Consider the following 18,895-nt stretch of genomic DNA (forward strand, 5'->3'; position numbering starts at 1 on the left):
GGCTTAAGGTAGGTAGTTACCAGCCCACTGTGGAGATCACCTACCTAGAAGCGTTAACCTATCATAGAGCTAACGTGGGTGTCACCCATCCCCGACCACCGACTGTGGGGGTGAGCCAGCTAGTCTGGGCATACCACCCGCCCACCAGTGGTATGATCTCCGTGGTCAGCTCTGGGTGAGCACCAGTTCCAACAGTACCGAGGCTCCGTGGCCTGGTGTGAGCCCCAACCCCGCACACCTCCTGCAGCCACCGGCATTCTGTGTACCTGAGGTCACAAGAACCAGTCCCAGTGTTTCATCCGCCAATGAAAGCTGTGGCCTCTACTCGTTCTTAAAGGACTCCACCCCCAACACCAGATGCTGGATCGCTGGGAAAGGCTCCCCAAAGCGTCCCTGGGGAAGATGCTGGAAAGAGAACCGCTGGGGTTCTCCAAGGCCCCGGAGAGTGTCGGGAGGAGGGAGCAAGGCCACCAATGTCTCTTCCTTGGAAGAAGCAGCTCCTGGCGGCCCTGAGTCAGACGCCCCTTTTCAACAGGCCCACTCCAGCTTACCCCAGGGTGGGAGCCCCTCGGAGCCCCCTCCAAGGGGCTGTTCATGACCTTTGGAAAACAAAATGCAATAACCAAGTCCTACGTGCGGAGCGGACCCCAGGGCCAGCCTCAGAGTCTGCAATAATCCAGACACGTGTTTGGACAGGAGGCACCCTGCAAAGCTCCGTCAACTCTGCCTGTCGCCCGAGGAGGGAAGCAGCTCACCTTTCGCTAATCGCCCTAATTCATTTTTTATTATGAATTTCCCTGTTTTCTGTTTGCCCTCTGATTGAAGATATTACCAAAGGCATTTAAACAGCATCGGACTGTATCACAATGGCAAACATAACTCTTTTTACTGGAATCTGCATTAATATACATGTAATTCCCTGATCACACAGACCTCCTGGTCTACATGTTACACCCTAAGTGAAGGCAGACCTGGCAAGAGATACGTACACAATGGAAGGTCTTTCAAAAGAGAGTAGGCCGTGCCAGGAGGGTGGAGTAAATGGGGCTCTTACTCGTGCTACTGGTGAACATGCGTATTGTTCTGGAAAATGGCATGACCACCTTAATAAGGGCCATAAAACTGCTGAGTTCTTTGACACAGGAGTTCTACTTCGGCCCCGTAGCCAACAGCCTGGGTCTTACCCTTGACACCCCCTCTCTATAACACCCCACATCCAACTCAGCCCCAAATCTCATACGTTCTACCTCCTAATATCTCCCAAGCCCCCCCCCCACGTCTCTCCATTCCTGCCCCCCCCCCCCCCACTGCATTCCAAGCTGGAATGGGCCAACAGAGCTTTCGGCAATGATGGGAAAGTTCTAGATCTCCACTGCCCAGCAGGGACTGCCGCAGAGGCTACCGAGCACTGGAAATCTGTCCAGTGTGACTGAGGAATGAAATCTGATTGGACTGGATTTTAAATGTAAACACCACATGTGGCTAGTGGCTACCACGATGGCTAGGGCCACCCCAAGCCATCAGTGAGCCGCCCCTACACCGTAGTGATCACTACGCATCTGTCTTCCCGCATCCTCTCGCCCCCGTCCAGTGTTTTCCCCATAAAACAGCCACAGAGCTTCTTCTGACATGCGACACACCTCAACGCCCACCACCCCGAGATGAAGTCCAAGTGCCTTCGAGGCCCCATCTCCTGGGGACAGAGCACTGCAGCAATCAGGGAGCCTGTGGTGCTCCAGGTGCTGGGGCGGGGCAAGGAGGGTGGCACAGGGCAGAGCAGCGAAAACCTCCTGGCGAGGCGGCACTGGAGCAGAACTTTAAAAGACATGTATGTAGGTGTTTTCCAGGTCAGGTGGGAAAGGCCGACACCAGAGGCGGGGCAGCTGCTCTGATAGACTGACAGACGTGTCCAGGAGCCAACAGCAGAGCCCCGCCCTCGTGGAGCTGGTGTTCTGGTGGCGGGGTGGGTGGGGCAGAAGCACTAACACAGCGCACAGGTAGTTTACAGGAAGAAGAGAGAGATGGATGAGAGGCTCTGGGGGACCAGGCTGGAGACGAGCCGTTTGCAGCATTAAATATTAAGAAAGGAAAGTACCTAAATAAACGCTGTTCTTGAGTCTGCACAGGGAGATAGTAGGCGGTGACCTCTCTCCATTTCCTAAACATGGTTTTCACAATTCACAGTTTCATAAGAAGGAAGGGTGCCCTGGACAGTTTGGCTCAGCGGTTAGAGTGTCAGTCGCGGACTGAAGGGTCGCGGGTTCGATTCCCGGTCAAGGTCACGTACCTGGGCTGCAGTTTGATCCCTGGCCCCAGCCGGGGTCGTGCAGGAGGCAACCAGTCGATGTGTCTCTCTCACGTGGGTGTTTCTCTGTCTGTCTCTCTCGTGCGCACACTCCCTCCCTCCCTTCCACTCTAAAAATCAATGGAAAAATATCCTCGGGTGAGGATTAACAATAAAATAAAAAGGAAGGGGTGATCACTTCAGGAGAGAAGTCACCAAAGAGTCCTGCTTGCACAACAGAAACATTCTCACAAACTAGAGAGAGGTTTGTTATCTCTGAAGGCCACGCCGGCTGTGCCCCAGATACCCCGACCCAAGCCTGAGAATGACGCCTTCCTCCTGCAAACGGCAAGGTCACCACCCACAGGGAGATGGGAAGTGGACAAAACAGGGTGGCTCTGCACTGAGGTGCCCCAGCCCTCGCCCCAGAGGGTCAAGCATTGATTCAGAACCATAATGATGAGGATTTCAGACATCAGCCCTCTTGACTCCCATTTCAACTTTCTTCCTGGGGCTGGGCTGGAGCTGAGGGTGGCGTGCTGTTCCGGGGGAATTCACATGTATTAGCATGTGCAGGCCCCAGGCACTGTGTCTCTCACACACATGTGTTTAAGCCTCCTGGCCACGATGTCCAAATAAGTAAGGCCCAGAGAGGGTGAGTGAATTATTCCTGAAAACACAGCCTGAGATAGGTTATAGTGGCCATCTCTGGACATTGTAATCTCCACGTTGATTAATTCATTCTTTCAACAACTTTTTATTGAGCACCTACTACACAGCAGGCACCATGCCAAGGTGCTGGGGCTCAGAGGTAAAGAGAACAAACATGACTCCAGTGGTCTGAGAGCTTGCTGCCCTCCAGGTGGAACAGACATGCAAGTGATCTCACGGACATATCAGGCAATAGGGGAAAATACACTAGCGGCTACGATAGAGAAGTGGGGTAACTGCACAGGTTAGGGGGTCAGAGTCTTTGAGAAAGTGAGGACAAATCTGAGGCCTAAAGGATGAGCAGGAGCCAGCCATGTGCAGAATGAAGGCAAAGACGATCCAAGCAAAGGGAAGAGCGTGTTGCAACACCCTCAGGCCAAGAAGTGCAGGGGTGCGGGGTGTGGGGAGTCTCTAGGAAACAACAAAGGCCTGGGGGCTAGACTGGAATCAACAAGGGCTTTGCCTAGCACAGTATCCTCAGCACGTGCCTTGGACAGGCTGGAAAAGCAGGCAGGGGCTAGATCACACAAGAATCCGGAGGCCAGTTTGGCTCAGCGGTTGAGCATCGGCCTGCGGACCAGAGAGTCCCGGGTTCAGTTCCCGCTAGGGGCACGTACCACCAAAAAAAAAAAAGAATCCAGAGGCCAAAAGAGGCATCTGATGTTATCTACACACTAGGGAAGCCACAGGGCGGTTTTAAGCAGAGGTCTGGTAGGTCGGTAAGAGTTCTCCAAGCTCCAAGGGAGAGCCACTGGGTGGTACTGCCCAGAGAAATGACAGGATCCAATTTACACATCAGAAGAATCTCAGTCATGGCCAGGATGGCTCCTCAGCTCATCCTGACTTGTGGTCACTAGATAATAAATGTCCCCAAAAGCTAAGCATCCCCAGCTGGTATGTGGGAGGTGGCCACCTTTGAGAAAAGCAAGACAAAGCAGCAAATGACAGGATGTGTTGACAGGGCATCAGACAGATGTGTGGCTGTGGGCAGATGGAAAATTGTCCCAGAGAAGGCCTCGCCAGGGTCATGGCTTATTGTTAATGTCGAGCCATTAGGAAAACACAATTATGGGCTTCACTGATACCGTAAGACATAATCCACGACAGCGCGCAAACATTCAGTGCTCCGTCCAAGAGCGATGAGACAACTAACAGGAGCCACGGGAGGAGATGCTTGCACTGCACAGGTGGGTGGCCAGGCCCTTGAGTACTTTTTTTTTTTCTTGTCTCATTTAAAATCCAAGCCTGGCCCTGGCCGCTTTGGCTCAGCGGTTAGAGCGTCGGCCTGCGGTCCGGAGAGACCCGGGTTCGGTTCCCGCTAAGGGCACGTACCTCGGTTGCAGTTTGTCCCCGGCTCTGGTCAGTCGTGCGGGTGGCAGCCACTCGATGTGTCCCTTCACATCGATGTTTCTCTCTCTCTCTGTTCCTCTCTCCTCCTCCTACTCTACCTGAACAAAAAAAAAAAAAAAAAAACAAATTAAAATCCAAGCCTGGCCTTTGGGCCTCCACAGACAGATTTCGAAAGGAAATGAAAATGAACTATTGCAGGTGCTTCGACATGCATTATTATCTCATTTCATTTCATAAACAGGTAAGCACTGTTCATGCCATTTTGTAGATGAGGAGACGGAGGTCCAGAGATATAAAGTAGCTTTCCAGATGCCTGGGCTCCCCTCTCCAGCCTCATCGCTTGACACTGTCATCTCTTCCTGTGCCTTTGCACATGCTGTTCCTTCTACCTGGAATGCTTTTCTCTACCTTCTTCGTGTGACAAACTCATCTTCAAACACAGGCAGGTGTCTCCTCCTCTGAGAAGACTTCCCTGACTACCCCAGCCTGGTGTGGTGGTCCCACACCTATTTGGGATTGTTTACTTTCTTGCCTGTCTCTCCTCAAGAGCAAGGACCAGGTGTGAATGGCCGGTTCATGCCCGGCATCCACCACACAGCCCTGCAGATAGCAGGCAGTGGATATTCTTTGGATGGCTGAACAAATGAATGAATACATGAAATAACTTAATAAGTTGAGAAGCCAGGATTGGATCCCGGAACAATATGATTCCAAAGAGTATCTCTGGGCTAGAGAGAGAGAGAGTGTGTCTTATATGGATCAATCAGAAAATGTACAGAAACATGGAATATATTACAAAACATATTGAGGGATTCATTCATTCCTCCAAAACAGACACCAAAAAGCGCCACCCCTCAGGGGAAATAGAATGTGAATATGGGTCAAAAGCTAACCAAACCCACCTGGCCGGTGTGGCTCAGTGGACTGAGTCTGGTCTCATGGACTGAAAGGCCCTGACACGCCAGGATTGTGGGCTCGATGGTCCCCAGTGGGGGCCGTGCGGGGGGCAGCCAACGGGTGTTTCTCTCTCTCTCTTTCTAAAAAATCAATACAAACATTAAAAAAATTTTTAAAACCTAACCAAACCCCTTTCCCTTTTGCACGAGAATTTCACCTTTGTTAATTGTCTAGCATAATTTCCCTGGAAACCTGAAGTTAGGATGTTAACTATGTTACTAGGCAACTCGGCTTATGGTAAAAATGACCCCTGATTGGTAAGTTGCATCTAGACTGGAAGAAACTATGAATTAATTATAACTATCTGATAAAGAAGCCATGTTTTAGGTTTTCCCGAGTACAGTGACTTTTGAAACTGACATGGCCCTGGCAGGGACCCTTGACGGGAAGAGTATGAAACTATGACAAGCGATATGAGTCCTTCGGGAAATAAGGCTTCTAAGCCAGGGTAGCTTCCAAACTCACCCTCTGTGGGTCTCATTCCCTTGCACCTGAAGGAAAACTTGGCATGGGGGAGGGGAGCCTGGCCAAGAGGGGCACTCCTGGCCACCTCTGTGGGCTCCTGCAGAGACCGAGGGGCATATGATGTGCTGCTGGCTCGTTGGATTCCTGCCCCAACTCCTTGGCGGAGACACGTACCAAGAGTCACCTTGAGTGAGTCTTGTGAGTCTGAATGTTTCATGGAACCTTAAACATGAAACATGTGGGAGCTGCGATGAGACAAAAGGGAACTGATACAGGAGAGAAAAGAGACCTTCCCAACCAGAACCACTACACCTTCTGAACTGGAAAGCTCCTTAGATTCTATCAAAGACATAAAAAAGTGGGATGGAGCGTACACTCACTGTCCTACGAGGGGCCTCGACGGCCTGAAGAGTCCGTGGCAGCAGGAGTGAGGGAGGGGGCGACTTGATCTCCCAGAGGCCTCACCACAACCGCAGATGCAAGTGTAGGTCATGTGAGAAAATGGGCTCAGTGAGGTCAAGTGGCAGGTCCAAGCTCACGCAGCTCGGAAGTGGCAGGACAGGAACTCAAACGCTTCCACTGAACTCAAAAGTCACATCTGAACCCACTATCTGGTTTTACATAATAATTAGCTTACAGTTCAGGTGGACTTATAGAACAGAGAAAGCACAGGGTTGGGGTAGAAGGACCTTTTTAAAGAATGTAGGCAGCACCCTAACGGCACTCAATAACTATTTGCAGAATAAATAAGCAACAAAAGGCCCAGGGTCCATCTTCCACATCATCAAGTTCAGTTCAAGTCAAAACACAGCACCGTGGAACAACAGAATGTATGCGTGACACTGATCCTGGGTGATGCTACTGAGGTGGATTCATTTCTAACGAGTTTCTAAATCATTCCTGCAAATTAGGCCCTACTTTGAGATAAGCACATATTAATTAGCTATAATGGGAAGCCACTCTATTAGCAAATGATGTTTGAAGTTGAAGACCAAGGCAGGAGGTCCAGCTGGGAGTCCCCTGGCCCAGAGAAGAGCCAATGCATCAATAGTAAAAACAAGGGCAAGCTGACCCCCCTCCCCCACCCCTGCAGAGGGCGGAGCTCCTGGCACCTGGCAGGTGGAGGCTGCAGGACAGAGGAGCAGGGAGAGCACAGTCCCAGCCGGGCCCTGCCGACCAGCTCCTGCCACCTTACGTAACCTGACGTTTGGGAGCTCACCCACAACATGCGGACACGTGTGCCTCGCATGGTTCTTATGAAGACTTAATGAGATGATAGGAGTGAATGCACCTGAGATGTGGTAAGAGCTCAGCGCATACTTTGTGCTTATTTCTACCCCACTTTTCTCCATAAAATAGAATACATTTTAAAAATTAAAATCCATTAGAGGGAACTTTCTGTTCAAGATGGCAGACAGACCACACACTTTCTACCTCTCCTCTCTTGCAGACCCCCACTTTCCCCTTTCGAGTCGAATATATCTCTGTGTATCTTACAGAGAACAAAACGCAATTAAAAAAATAAAGAACGAGGGCATTCAAGATGAAGGGGGAAAGTGACAGAGGAGTGAAATGAAATCAGGAATGAGTTAATGAGCAAAAGACGGGCCGTGATACCCTACATTGTGGCTATAAGTGACCCGCTCATCTGCTGTGAGTGAGCTTCCTGGGAGCTCAGAGAAGGCGAGAGACGGTGAAGTGCAAAGCCCTGGACACCGACCTACATCAAGGTGGAGGCAGGCCAAGCGCCTCTGGCTGAAGAACGTGACAAGAATCCAGGAGAAAGCCATGGTCCCTGCCCAGGAGGTGACTCCCTGCGGCATGTCCCAGAAGCCCCTCGGAAAGCAGTCTGGAGCCCTCCCACCACACAGGGAAATGTGTGACATCACAGCCCGAGAACTCTAGAACCCTGCCATGGAGCGTGGAGGAGGGTCTCCTTAGGCCCCAGAAGATTCCGTTAATTACGAGTTTTCTTCATTCCACTCGGACTTGAGAAGCAGTTATCCGGCAGCTCTCACTCACATCATGAGATCAAGAGCCTTCAGCGAGGGACTCAGAGTCGCTAAAATGCATGCTGGCCCTTGTCCTGGGAACAAGCGGGAGCTGAGTTTTCTCCCCAGGATGCATCTCCTTGAAAGAGACATGGTGGTGCTCCCCTTTCTGCTCCTTCATCCCCCAACTGCTGGGATTATTAGATGCTGGGCTCAGAGCTCTGGCTTCCGCGGGGAACCGCTCCCTGCCACCGGGAGCTACCACAGCCAATGACAGGGTGGCACAAGAAGCAAAGGCATGGGCAGGCCCCTGGCCTCCGCTGGGGACAACTCGGAAGAGCCAGCCCCGCTCCAGACTGCCTGTGAAATCTCTTCATCAGTAACGACATTCTGGGCCGGCATCTCCCTCTGCCCAGTTAGGCTTCCCTCACGCCCTTAGAGGTGCACCTCCTGAGAATATCCCCCAAAGAAACCTTCCACAGGCAACTCTCCAACTGAGTCTGTGTCCAGGGAGCCCAATGTAAGACTCTCTCCAAGGTGAAGAAGACTCCCCACGACCTGTAGGTGGCGAGAAGAAGGCAGGAGTTTCTAGGACACCTGACCATGTCCCAGCCAGAGCTACATGCCCCAAGCCAGCAGTACGTCCCTATCGTCCCAGGCCAAGGAGGGCAAACCTCCCATAACCTAGTCTAGAGCCGTGCTCTCTAAGTGTGCCTCCCAGACCAGGAGCACTGGCATCATCGACTTGTTAGCTGAGCCCGTTTTCAGCCCCTCCCCAGACCTACTGAGAACGCTGAGTGGTGCCCAGCAATCTCTGTTTTAACTGCCCTCCAAGTGCTTCTGTTGCACTAAAGTTGGAGAAGCAGAGCATCCCTGGCTACTGGGGAAAATCAAACACAAGTCATTAAACTCTCCCATCAGCACCAGACCAAGATGCAGTTGCTGACGATGGTCTGAATCCAGCACCAGGAAACGCTCCCCACTCTCCACCGCCTGGGCTCCAAGGCACTCCGCTACTTAAATGCAACAGCTGGCCTGGCGCTCTGTGATGATCTCTGCTGGTGCTCTAGCTCCCCTGCCGGCAGGCCTCCCCACCCTGGGCTGACAGTGGCCCCAACCACCCTCTCAGCCACCTTGGGACGGCTGCTCCCTCTACCTAGAATGACCTGCCACCGCTCTACCCCCGCCCCATGGAGCCACCTGTGTTTCCTGTAAGACTGTGCCATGTGAAACCTTCCCACACCCCCGGCACTGTCACTTCCCCGGACAATTATAGATTTAATTATGAATTACATTTTGAGGTAGATAGAAAATGCAGTACATATTCCAGAACCACACAGCCTTTCATCCAGTAGAGACAAGTTTCCCACTGAGTCCCCGAGCCTTCAGGCCAGGGCTGAGACCCTGGCACACAGTAGGCGCTCAATAAAAACCTGCTGACATCTGTACATCAGCAGTAAACAGGCCATTACATAGTGAAAATATGCAACTGTGTCGCTCACTCTAGCAAGCAGCAGAAATCGCAACTGTACAGGAGCAAGTGTAAGGATAATTGATCCAAATTTATTATCCTGTGTTATACAACATGTTTTCACTAAGATATAAAATTACAATTTACCACGACTCATTAAGTTAATAATTACTCACCATATGTTTTTACCGCTGCTCCCAGACCATGCTGGAAAACTGTGTGGGTTGTTTGTCCATGTAAATAAGGTGACTGCCAACCACGTGGACACAGGATACTGACAGGGAGACACAGAACTCAAATCCTGGACAGAAAGCAGGAACACTAAAGTCCTGCCACCCTCATCACCATCACTGTCTAGTTTACCTGCACCATACTTTCTAGATTCGTGGCTCTCAAATAGGGGCGATTTTGTCCCCCAGGGGATACTTGGCAAAGTCTGGAGACATTTTTGGTTTTCATGACTAAGGAGGGGCTGCTACTGGCATCCAGTTGGTAGAGGCCAGGGATGCTGTAAAACAGTCTATGATGCATGGGACAACCGCCACAGCAAGGAACAATCAGGTCTAAACTGTCAATTGCTGAGGTTGGGAAACACTGTTCTGAATTAAAGGGAACTTCCATATCTGTTACTTCAGTCTGAGTCTCCTAGCAAGAACCTGGAAACGGCATTAGGTCCCCTTGTACAGATGAGGAAACTGAGACCTGGAGCAGTTAAATGATGTGCACAAAGTCACCAGCCCACGCCACTGAATGGTGCAGCTGTGCTGTGAACCCGTCTTCTCTGCCTCCCCTCCCACGCAGATTCAAGAAGGAAACAGAGAGACGCAGAGCAAATGAGCAGCTCCCTGTCGATTCATAAAACCGAACAGTCAAACAGGAGACCTCTTCAAATCGGAGGCTCTGGAAAATCTGATCCAGACAACAAGGCATAGAAACGCCTGATGTTAGGAGGACCCTCTGCACTGTGGAGGTGGCCAATCTTCCAGCAGCCCCAGCTGAAACTAAGTTCCCCTCGCAGTTTAACTTTCAACTGTGCTGCTCTTTGTGAATAGAAATGAACACATTTCCTGCTGGGCTGAGTGCTGCACATGCCTGGTTTCCAACCCTCCTGGCAGGCAACCCCATGGGGGCAGGGTGTTCATGTGCCCATTCTGCAGAAGAGGAGACTGAAGCACAGGGAGGTTATTAACTTGCCTGTGCTGACAAGAGTAAGGCAGCATTCAAACCCGGATCTGTCGGGTTCCAGAATATATGCTGCCTTCACATCCTGAGACCAGTTCTAGTAAATCAGAGAAGCAAAACAGATGGCCCTATGGAGTCACACAGAGCTGACAGTCACACTGTAGGAGAGTCCTTGGGACATGGGGCCTTCTCCTGTGTGCACAGACTCAAATCTGCTCTTCCCAACTTACTGGCTGCTCCCTGAGCTGGGCTCTGTCCCCTGGGCCTTCTCTGTCCAGGATGGTCCTCTAGGAATGACAGGTCAGCCAAAAGACACCTGGCCCTAGCCCTGCCATGGAATCGATGTGCTCATCACAAAGTCTTCAGTGTGAGCCAAACAGATGCTAAATTCTTCAAGCCACAGGGTACAACAGGCCACCCTGACTTCATTCATTCTTCATTCATTCCGTAAATACAGGATGGGGCAAAAAAGTAGGTTTACAGTTGTCAGTGTGCAACACAAGAGTTTATTCTTGTGTTCTTATTTATTAATTATTGTATGATTTTTCCAAACAAACAACTATAAGCCCACATTTGCCCCACCCTGTACTTATTGAGCACCTACGTGGCAGACCAGCTCTGGGAATGTAAAGTTAAGGTAGAGACAGTGGTGACCACCCTGTGAGGGCCTGTCTCCTCACAAAGCTTCAGCCTCTTCCTTGCTGGGTGCACACTACAGTTGTAACAGACATGCCCTGCCTTCATTTCCTTATAGTTCCACACCTCAGCTCCCTATCTCACTAGGCTCATGGTCACCGATTTGCTCAAAGAAGGCTACTGCCATGCCCAAGGTCACCCAGTAGCCTGGGGGCAGCAGTGCCAGGCCTGGGCTACCATACCTCCTGAGATTGGTAAGGCACAGAAGTGTGGTCCTAGAGGATCCTTCAGGACAGACTGGGGGAGGGGCTATGGGAAACACATTTATTTATTTTTTAATTAAACTGTTTTTCCTGTATTGATTTTAGAGAGAGAGGAAATGAGAGGGAGAGAGAGATAGAAATATCGATTGGCTGCCTCCCGCATGCCCCCAACTGGGGATCGGGCCCACAACCTGGGCATGTGCCCTGACCGGGAATCGAACTGGTGACCTCTTGGTGCATGAGTCAACACTCAACCACTGAGCCACACCAGCCAGACTAGGAAACACATTTAAATGGAAAGTAAAAAAGATCCCCTTCCCTGGCAGGTTTGGTTCAGCGGTTAGAGCATCGGCCCACAGACCAAAGGGTCACGGGTTTGATTTCAGTCAAGGACACGAAGCTGGTTTGCAGACTCAATCCCTGGCCCCGGTCAGGGTCATGTGGGAGGCAACCAACTAATGTCTCTCTTTCACATCAATGTCTGTCTGTCTGTCTCTCTCTCTCTCTCTCCCTGTCCCTCCCTCCTCCCTCCCTTCCACTCTATCTAAAAAAAAAAATCAATGGGTGAGAATTAACAAAAAAAAAAAAAAGCCCCCTAACAGAGATGCAGGTATCCTTCCAGAGTTCCCTGGGACCAGCCATCTGAGCTCAGAGCTCACCTGGCCCAGGCTCTTTCCACAGAACCACCCACATCTACCTGTGCCCCTGCAGAAAGAAGCTGTGGGGACCTCGCCCAGCAGAGACACTGAGCAGGCCTCACATATCGTAAGCACAGATGAGGTGGGAACAGCGATTCCCACTTCGTGGATTTTCATCACGAGACTCCAGTCATTCACAACCAAGCTTGCCTAGATCCCTTCCAGGTACAAGATGCTGTGTCCAGAGCTGTGTGGGTGGGGGAAGAATTGAATCATTCGCCCATCAGCACATATCTCCTGAGTAATTAGGGGTCAGGCACTGTGCCAGGTGCGGGGCACAGTTTCTGCATGCTGGGAGCTCGCGACCAACCAAACCACTGCTACACACAGTGTGGTTGCTGACCCAGCAGCAGCATCACCTGGGAGCTCATTACACATGCAAGTTTTCAGGGCCCCAGCCCAGACCAACTAAATCAGAATCTCTGGTGGTGGAGCCCAGGAATCTGTTTTTAAAATCTTGCCAGATGATGTTTAATGTGTACAGAAACTCGAAAACCACTGGTCTAGACCACAAGGCCTTCCCCAACATCCCTACTTTAAAAAAATTGCAAACCAGCACCTGGCCTTGGCACCCTTAACCCTCTTCCCAGCTTCATTTTCTCCATAGTTGTATTGCCATTGGTCACAATACCACATATCCCTCCCATATACTTATGACTTCCATACTAACCTATCAGCTCCAGAGGGCAGCAATTTGAGTTACTTTTGTTCACTACTATAGCATCAGTTGCCTAGCACAGTGCCTAGCACAAGGAGATGCTGAAGGATGTCTGGACCAGCAAGGAAGGATGCTTGAAACACAGAGATACTAAGCCTCTTACCAGGATATGTTCCAGGTGGTTGATACCATCATTATGTAATTCGTAGCTGGCATGTGCCAAGAACTGTCCTAGCCTACATCACCTCACTTAACCCTCCAAACCTCTGAGGTAGGCAATGTTGTCTTCATGAGGACAATGAGGCTCAGAGATATTAAATTATATGTTCCAACCACAAAAAGACTTACATAAGAATGTTCACTGCAACTTTATTTATAATAGCTCCAGTCTGGAAACAAACCCAATATCTATTAGCAGGTGAACAGATAAACCAATTGTGCTCTATCATACAACGTAATACAACATAGCAATAAAATGGAATAAACTAAGGATATACACAATACAATGAATCTTAAAGATACTGTGTTGAGCAAAAAGAAGCCAGACAAAAATATATATGCTGCATATAAAGTTCTAAAACTTAAATATACTTAGTATACTGAAACTGAACTGGAACAAAGCTTGGTAATCGAAATCAGATAAGCAGTTTCCTCTATAGAAGGGAAAGGGACATTGACTAGAAAGGAATATGAGGAAACTTTCTGGAGTGATAGAAACGTTTCTGTATCTGGAATGAGATGGTGGTTACCATCAAAACCACTGTCCACTCAAAATTTGCATTTTATTGTATGTAAGTCATATTCCAATAAAAAATGAGCTAAGAAACCGTTTGTGTCACAAAGACACAAACGGAGATTTAAACCCAGGTTTGCCCAAACCAATGGCCAGTTTACAGGAGTCTACCACATTGGAGCGAGAAGCCTCAGGCAATGCCCCAGTGTGGTAAAGTGCCCTGCAAAAATCGGAATGAAGGATATCCACAGTTACCCTAGGAAAGCTGTCACAGCCCCCCTCGTCCCCAAATCACAACAGAGACCTGTGGGAAGGCCAGATGAGTGTCAAGTTGTGAGTCAAGAAACTTGGGTTCAGGCCTTAGCTCTGTTCTTTGCTTGCTATGTAACCTCTATGACTCAGTTTCCCTTTCTGAGAAGCAAGGAAGAAGGAGAGGATCAATGGCTCCCAGACTGTGCCACAGACCTTCAGGGCCACAGGCACCTATGCTCACCAAGCACTGTTATTATATGAAATAAGGAATGTGTCTGCCTCATATCTGATAACTTATTTTTTAAATGCATGCTAATATTATGATTCATAAAATACACATCTATTTCAAAGTAAAAATGAAATCATAGCAGCTTTTGCCATTGTGTATTTCCTCAAACAAAAGATACCAAAAGAACAGCCACTGCTCATGACTTTGGTTTAAAGAGGCTGGAATCTCTGTGTAGAGGATCGCTAAGGGGACAGTCACCAAGGGAACGGTCGCCAAGGGCCCTTCCAGGTCAACTGCACAGTGGTTGTCCAGCATCACTTGGGCAAATGCTTGCCCTTGTGTTTCTCAGGCCTGGGTCCTTGTGGGGATAAGCCTGTTGTCTAGACTCTAAGGACCCAGCCCCCAATGAGCAGCCTATGTCCTAGTTCTGCAGCCCAGTCTATAGGCCCTGAGTGTGCACCTTGGTTTCCCATTCAGATCTGATAGTGACCAGCTAAAGGATGGAGCCTGGGCATTTCCTTCCCCAATCCCGCACCATCAGCTTCTGGTCTTAACGTGCCCCATCCCCCACCACCACTCCCGAAGGCCACTGTCCACTTAGGATCTGCTTCTAGCAGGCCTCTGACCCACCCCTAGCTGAGCCAAGCAACTTCCCCTGCCCCACCATGCCACAAGCGTGAGGACTGAGAAACGGTCTCACATTCAAGTGCAAGGTCAGATCTTTCTTTCACCCATCCTAGTGGCTCAGCTGGCCACCCTTCTCCACCTGGACACACCTTCAGCCCTGGGACAGGTAGGGGTCCTAGATCACCGACAGAAACCAGAATGACCAGTTTCTCATTCCCTGTGCCTGTCCCTCCTGCCCCAGGTTTCACACTGGTTCTTGGTGCTGAGTCAGAGCTTTAGAGAGCATCAGAATAAAGCAGGGCCTTCCACTAACTGCCACCTCCCAAAGGCCCCCGTATAGGACTGCCCCACTCCAGAGATTTACAAAAACACCACCCCCAAAAGGAGCACTCCCTTGGCCCACCCAGACTTTGAGGCACAAATTCCCAATCCCCAGCCATGTTCCCAACCCAGAGGCTGGAGTCTTGCCAACTTCATATTTAAAAAAAATAACAAAACCAAGGGCACAAGACAGACCAACTGCCCCCACACCTAACGGTTTTCTCCTCCCTGAAGACTCCACTTGCTACTTTTAATCAATTTCCTTCCATCAGATTGGAAGCAGCCAGAGAACCAGCCTTCTCTCCCGGACTCACACCATCCCCCTCTTTGGCTTCTAACTTTGCCGGTCACTGGACAAAAGATAATTACTCCCATTCTCGAGAGACCTCACTAGCTGCCCGCCCCGCCCCCATGCCACTCCCCCACCCCCATGCCACCCCCCCACCCCCACCCCGTCCTGTGGCCCTGAACCCCACGCCCCGCCAGGGGACAAACTGCGAAGAGGACTGCGGGGGTGGGGGTGGGGGGACTCTAGAAGCCGCTCCCCAGGGCCTGAGGACGCACTCAGAGGCCGGGCCGGTAGGCCCTGCGTTCTGCACCAGGGATGTCCCTTTTCGCAGCACCCCCACAACAAGGGACACGATGAAAAGCCGGCCGGGTGGGTCTGAGACCCTGGGAGGATCCGGATCCAACCACCCGACGCGCACTCACCAGGCAGCGCCACAGAACCCGCGCGTCTACGCCAGGGCCGCGGGGAAACCCACGCGCGCCGTTCAATCCGGGCTTCGAGTGACGAAAAGCCGCGCTCGACTCCAGCCAGCCCCGGACGGACGCACCGACCCGCGGACGCACGGACAGTCTTGCTCCTAACTAAGTTTGAAAGTTTCCTCCCGGCCGATGAAAAAGAGGCGGACTGCACAGGTGCACCATACGGTTCGGGCTGGGCTCGGCGTGCGGAGCGGGAGTCGGAGACCTCCTGTCCTGGGTTCCAGACACGCGAGCTTCCGTCGCGCTCGCTCCGCGCAGCGGGCACCTGGCTGGGGGTGGGGACGGCGATCTGGGAAAGGGAGGGCGGTGTCCCTCACTGCAGCCCCAGCCTGGAGCGAAGCCGGTTCACCGTTTCGGGAGGGAACAGGCCTGGATTGGCCATGGCAAACTCGGAATCCGAGGCCCAGCCGGGCAGTGCCGGCCAATTAGTAACCGGCCCAATTATTGCGCGCGACGCCCGAGAAGTTAAACCCCGACGCGCGAGTGTGCGTGACCCAGGTGGAGGAGGGGCGGTGCGGGGGCTGTGGCTGCCCCTGGGTGACCGCTTGTGACTGTGTGACCGTCAGGGCAATTAGTGTGTCCGATGTTCATCGTCCATGGGTGGCTGTGTGTGGCAGTGTGCCCCTCTGTGAGTCATTTTGAGTACGAGCGTTTGACTGTCGGAGCGACTTCTTTGTGTGACTGTCACCAGTTGTGACTGGGTGTGACAGCGGATGGGGGCATGTAACAGAGTGACTGGCATAGTGGTGTGTGAATGGGTACTTATATGCGGCAGTGTGACAGTATATGCGGGCGAGTGACTTTGTGTCGTGTATAAATGACTGTCAGGGTGACTTGTGTGGGACAGTAAGACTGTAATAGGTGCGTGGCTGTCAGTGTGTGACAGTGGGTCAGCTTGTGAATGAATGCGAGGCTGTCGGGGACATGAGTGAATGTGAGTGTCACTGTGTTATCGTGTGAGTGACTGTCGGGGTGACTTCTGTCTGTGATAAGAACAACTTAGGGTGTGAGTGTATCCGCAAGGGTGTTCGTGCGAGTGGCATGTGCCCGTCGGCGGGGCTGAGGTGTGCATGTCCCCGCGCGTGGGCACCGCCGGCATCTCCCTCCCCTCCTGTGTCCCCGAGAGTGCCGGCGTCCTGCGCCACCAAGTGACTCCTGCCTGTGCTCCAGCCCGGGATGCTCTGGCTTCGGCTCGGGGTCCGAAGGCGCGGGCTGGCCCCGCCCGCCCGGGCCCCCACCCCGGCCCCCGCCTACCTTGCCGCAGTGGTAATAGTCCAGGTGCGCCAGGCCGGCCGGCTCGGCCCCGGGCCGCGCGCCCACCGCGGGCGCCGAGGGGTACAGGCGGACGTCCATGGCGGGCGCGGCGGCGGCGGCGGCGGCTCCCGCGGGCAGTGCCTGGGCGGGCGGCGGGTGGGAGTCAGTGTGAGAGCGGGTGTGCGAGCGCGGGGGGCGGGCCAGGGGCGGTGCCCGGCCGAGCGCCCCGCCCCCCGCCCCCGCCCCGCCTGCGCGCGCTATTGTTCCGGCCTCGGGCGCCGCGGAGGGCCGGGGGCTTGGGCCCAGGGGGGAGGGTTCCTCCTTCAGGCTGGGCCGCCGCTCGGTCCCCTACTTGGCCGTCCGCCCCTGGGAGTCCGGGAGGGTTGTGCGCCTATCCAGGAGACCCTTTCCCGTCCCACCTTTAGCCACCGAGGGTGAGAGGAGGGAGAAGTCCGTACGACATCCCGCCCCAGAAGTGGGACAATCCCCGCCCTAAATATTTAGGGCGACAATAAGCCCCACGCGGCGTGGGGGGGAGGGAGGTGGTAACAGGAAAACGTTCGGCAATGGGTGCTTTCTTATGGGGGCGGGGGGCTTCCTACTTGTCCCATTGATCTGAGTCCCTGCAAAAGAGGCCCTGGGAAATTGCTAAGCTTAAACCTTCACTTTGCATAAGAAGAAACTGAGGCAGGGACTTGTGCGTTATGGAGCTCCAGATGAGTAGGCTCCGCTGTCTCCAGTTTCCCAGACAGAAACCACTGGGAGAAGGCAGAAGGACGCTGCCCCCTTAATGGTAGGGAGAGGGAGAGCCATCGGAGTGGCCTAGAAACGGAAGTTCTGAGGAGGGGTCCAGAATCTGCCCCACCTCATGGTATCCTGGACAGAAATGGGATGGATCTCATGGTGGAGCAGAGAGGAGACTGAAACAGATTCCCTCTCCCGCATGCACACCTGCTGGTAGCTGGCCTGTTGTTCCTCCCCCTTTTCATCTAAGAATTGTCTACACTAGCGGTCTGTATCCCCTTACCTCCTATTGACTGCCACCACTGTCCTCTGATTCCTGGCTGTCCCACACCCAGGATGCCTGGCTGGGAAAGGCCACGAGGCCAGGAGGCAGAAGTGGGTCAGAATGGAACATAGGATACTATTTGGAGAGAAGGGAGTGAGCCTTTTACTCACTCAGGAGCCAGCTGTTTGTGATGTGAACATAAAAGGGGCTACATAGCAGACCTTGACAGACTTGGAGGGGGGCTACATGGCAGGCCTCACTAACTCAGTAATGGAAGGTAACCCCACAGAAAGGTGTGATCAAAAATTCCTAACTGATCACATTATGGTGGGTGCTCACATTTCAAGCCCATAGCTTCCTTAGCAAAGTCAATCTTTACCTTAAGCAAACCCTGTCCATTGTTATGCATCTAGGATAACATACCTTTGAAATGTCAGGGTAATTGTCTTTTCTAGAACCCTCAAAGGAGGCACTACCACCAGCACTGGAGCACAAAACCAGTGAGACTCATTGTTATGTTGTTGCCCACACACCGTCTCCAATTACTGTAATTGTTGAATGTAAACTATCCTGTGCCCAGCAATGTAAAAGACGTATGTATCTCTCCATTTTACTTTTTATCCAATCCTAGAGATTTCCCCATTTGGCTTTCTTCCATTTCCTTAAGCTACTACCAATGAACTTTATGTAACTTTCCTTACTTTTTTTATTATAAATCCATAAAAAGAAGTGCAAAACTGCCATTCTCCAAAGCATTTTCTTAATACTTTGAGATTTTCTTTCTGGGTCAGGCCTCAGCTTTGGCTCAAATAAACTCTTATAAAATTTTTCTGTAGGTTTGGACTTTATTTTGTCAACAGTGACTATAAGGATCCATTAATACAAGATACGTGTGAGAAATGCGTTCACCAAAGGTTTGGGAACAACAGAGGGAAATTACAGCCCAGAAAGGAAAGAACGTCTAAATAAATTTCAGCAGTCATTGTTTCTAGAATATATTGCCATATCTCATCAGAAGGAATTTCCCACTGGCCCC

General features: G+C 51.7%; 1 protein-coding gene across 1 annotated transcript in view; it reads right to left on the reverse strand.

Annotated features, from left to right (window-relative positions):
- The window catches only part of TOX2 (TOX high mobility group box family member 2), a 112,898-nt gene extending 95,915 nt beyond the window's left edge, over positions 1-16,983 (reverse strand). Inside the window, exon 1 of the mRNA XM_036244892.1 lies at positions 16,851-16,983. Within this exon, the coding sequence (XP_036100785.1) occupies positions 16,851-16,949 (99 nt within the window). The 5' untranslated portion in view covers positions 16,950-16,983. The remainder of the gene's footprint in view (positions 1-16,850) is intronic.
- Between the last annotated feature and the right edge of the window lie 1,912 nt (positions 16,984-18,895).

Source organism: Molossus molossus, unplaced genomic scaffold, assembly GCF_014108415.1.
Source record: "Molossus molossus isolate mMolMol1 unplaced genomic scaffold, mMolMol1.p scaffold_m16_p_6, whole genome shotgun sequence".
NCBI lineage: Eukaryota > Metazoa > Chordata > Mammalia > Chiroptera > Molossidae > Molossus > Molossus molossus.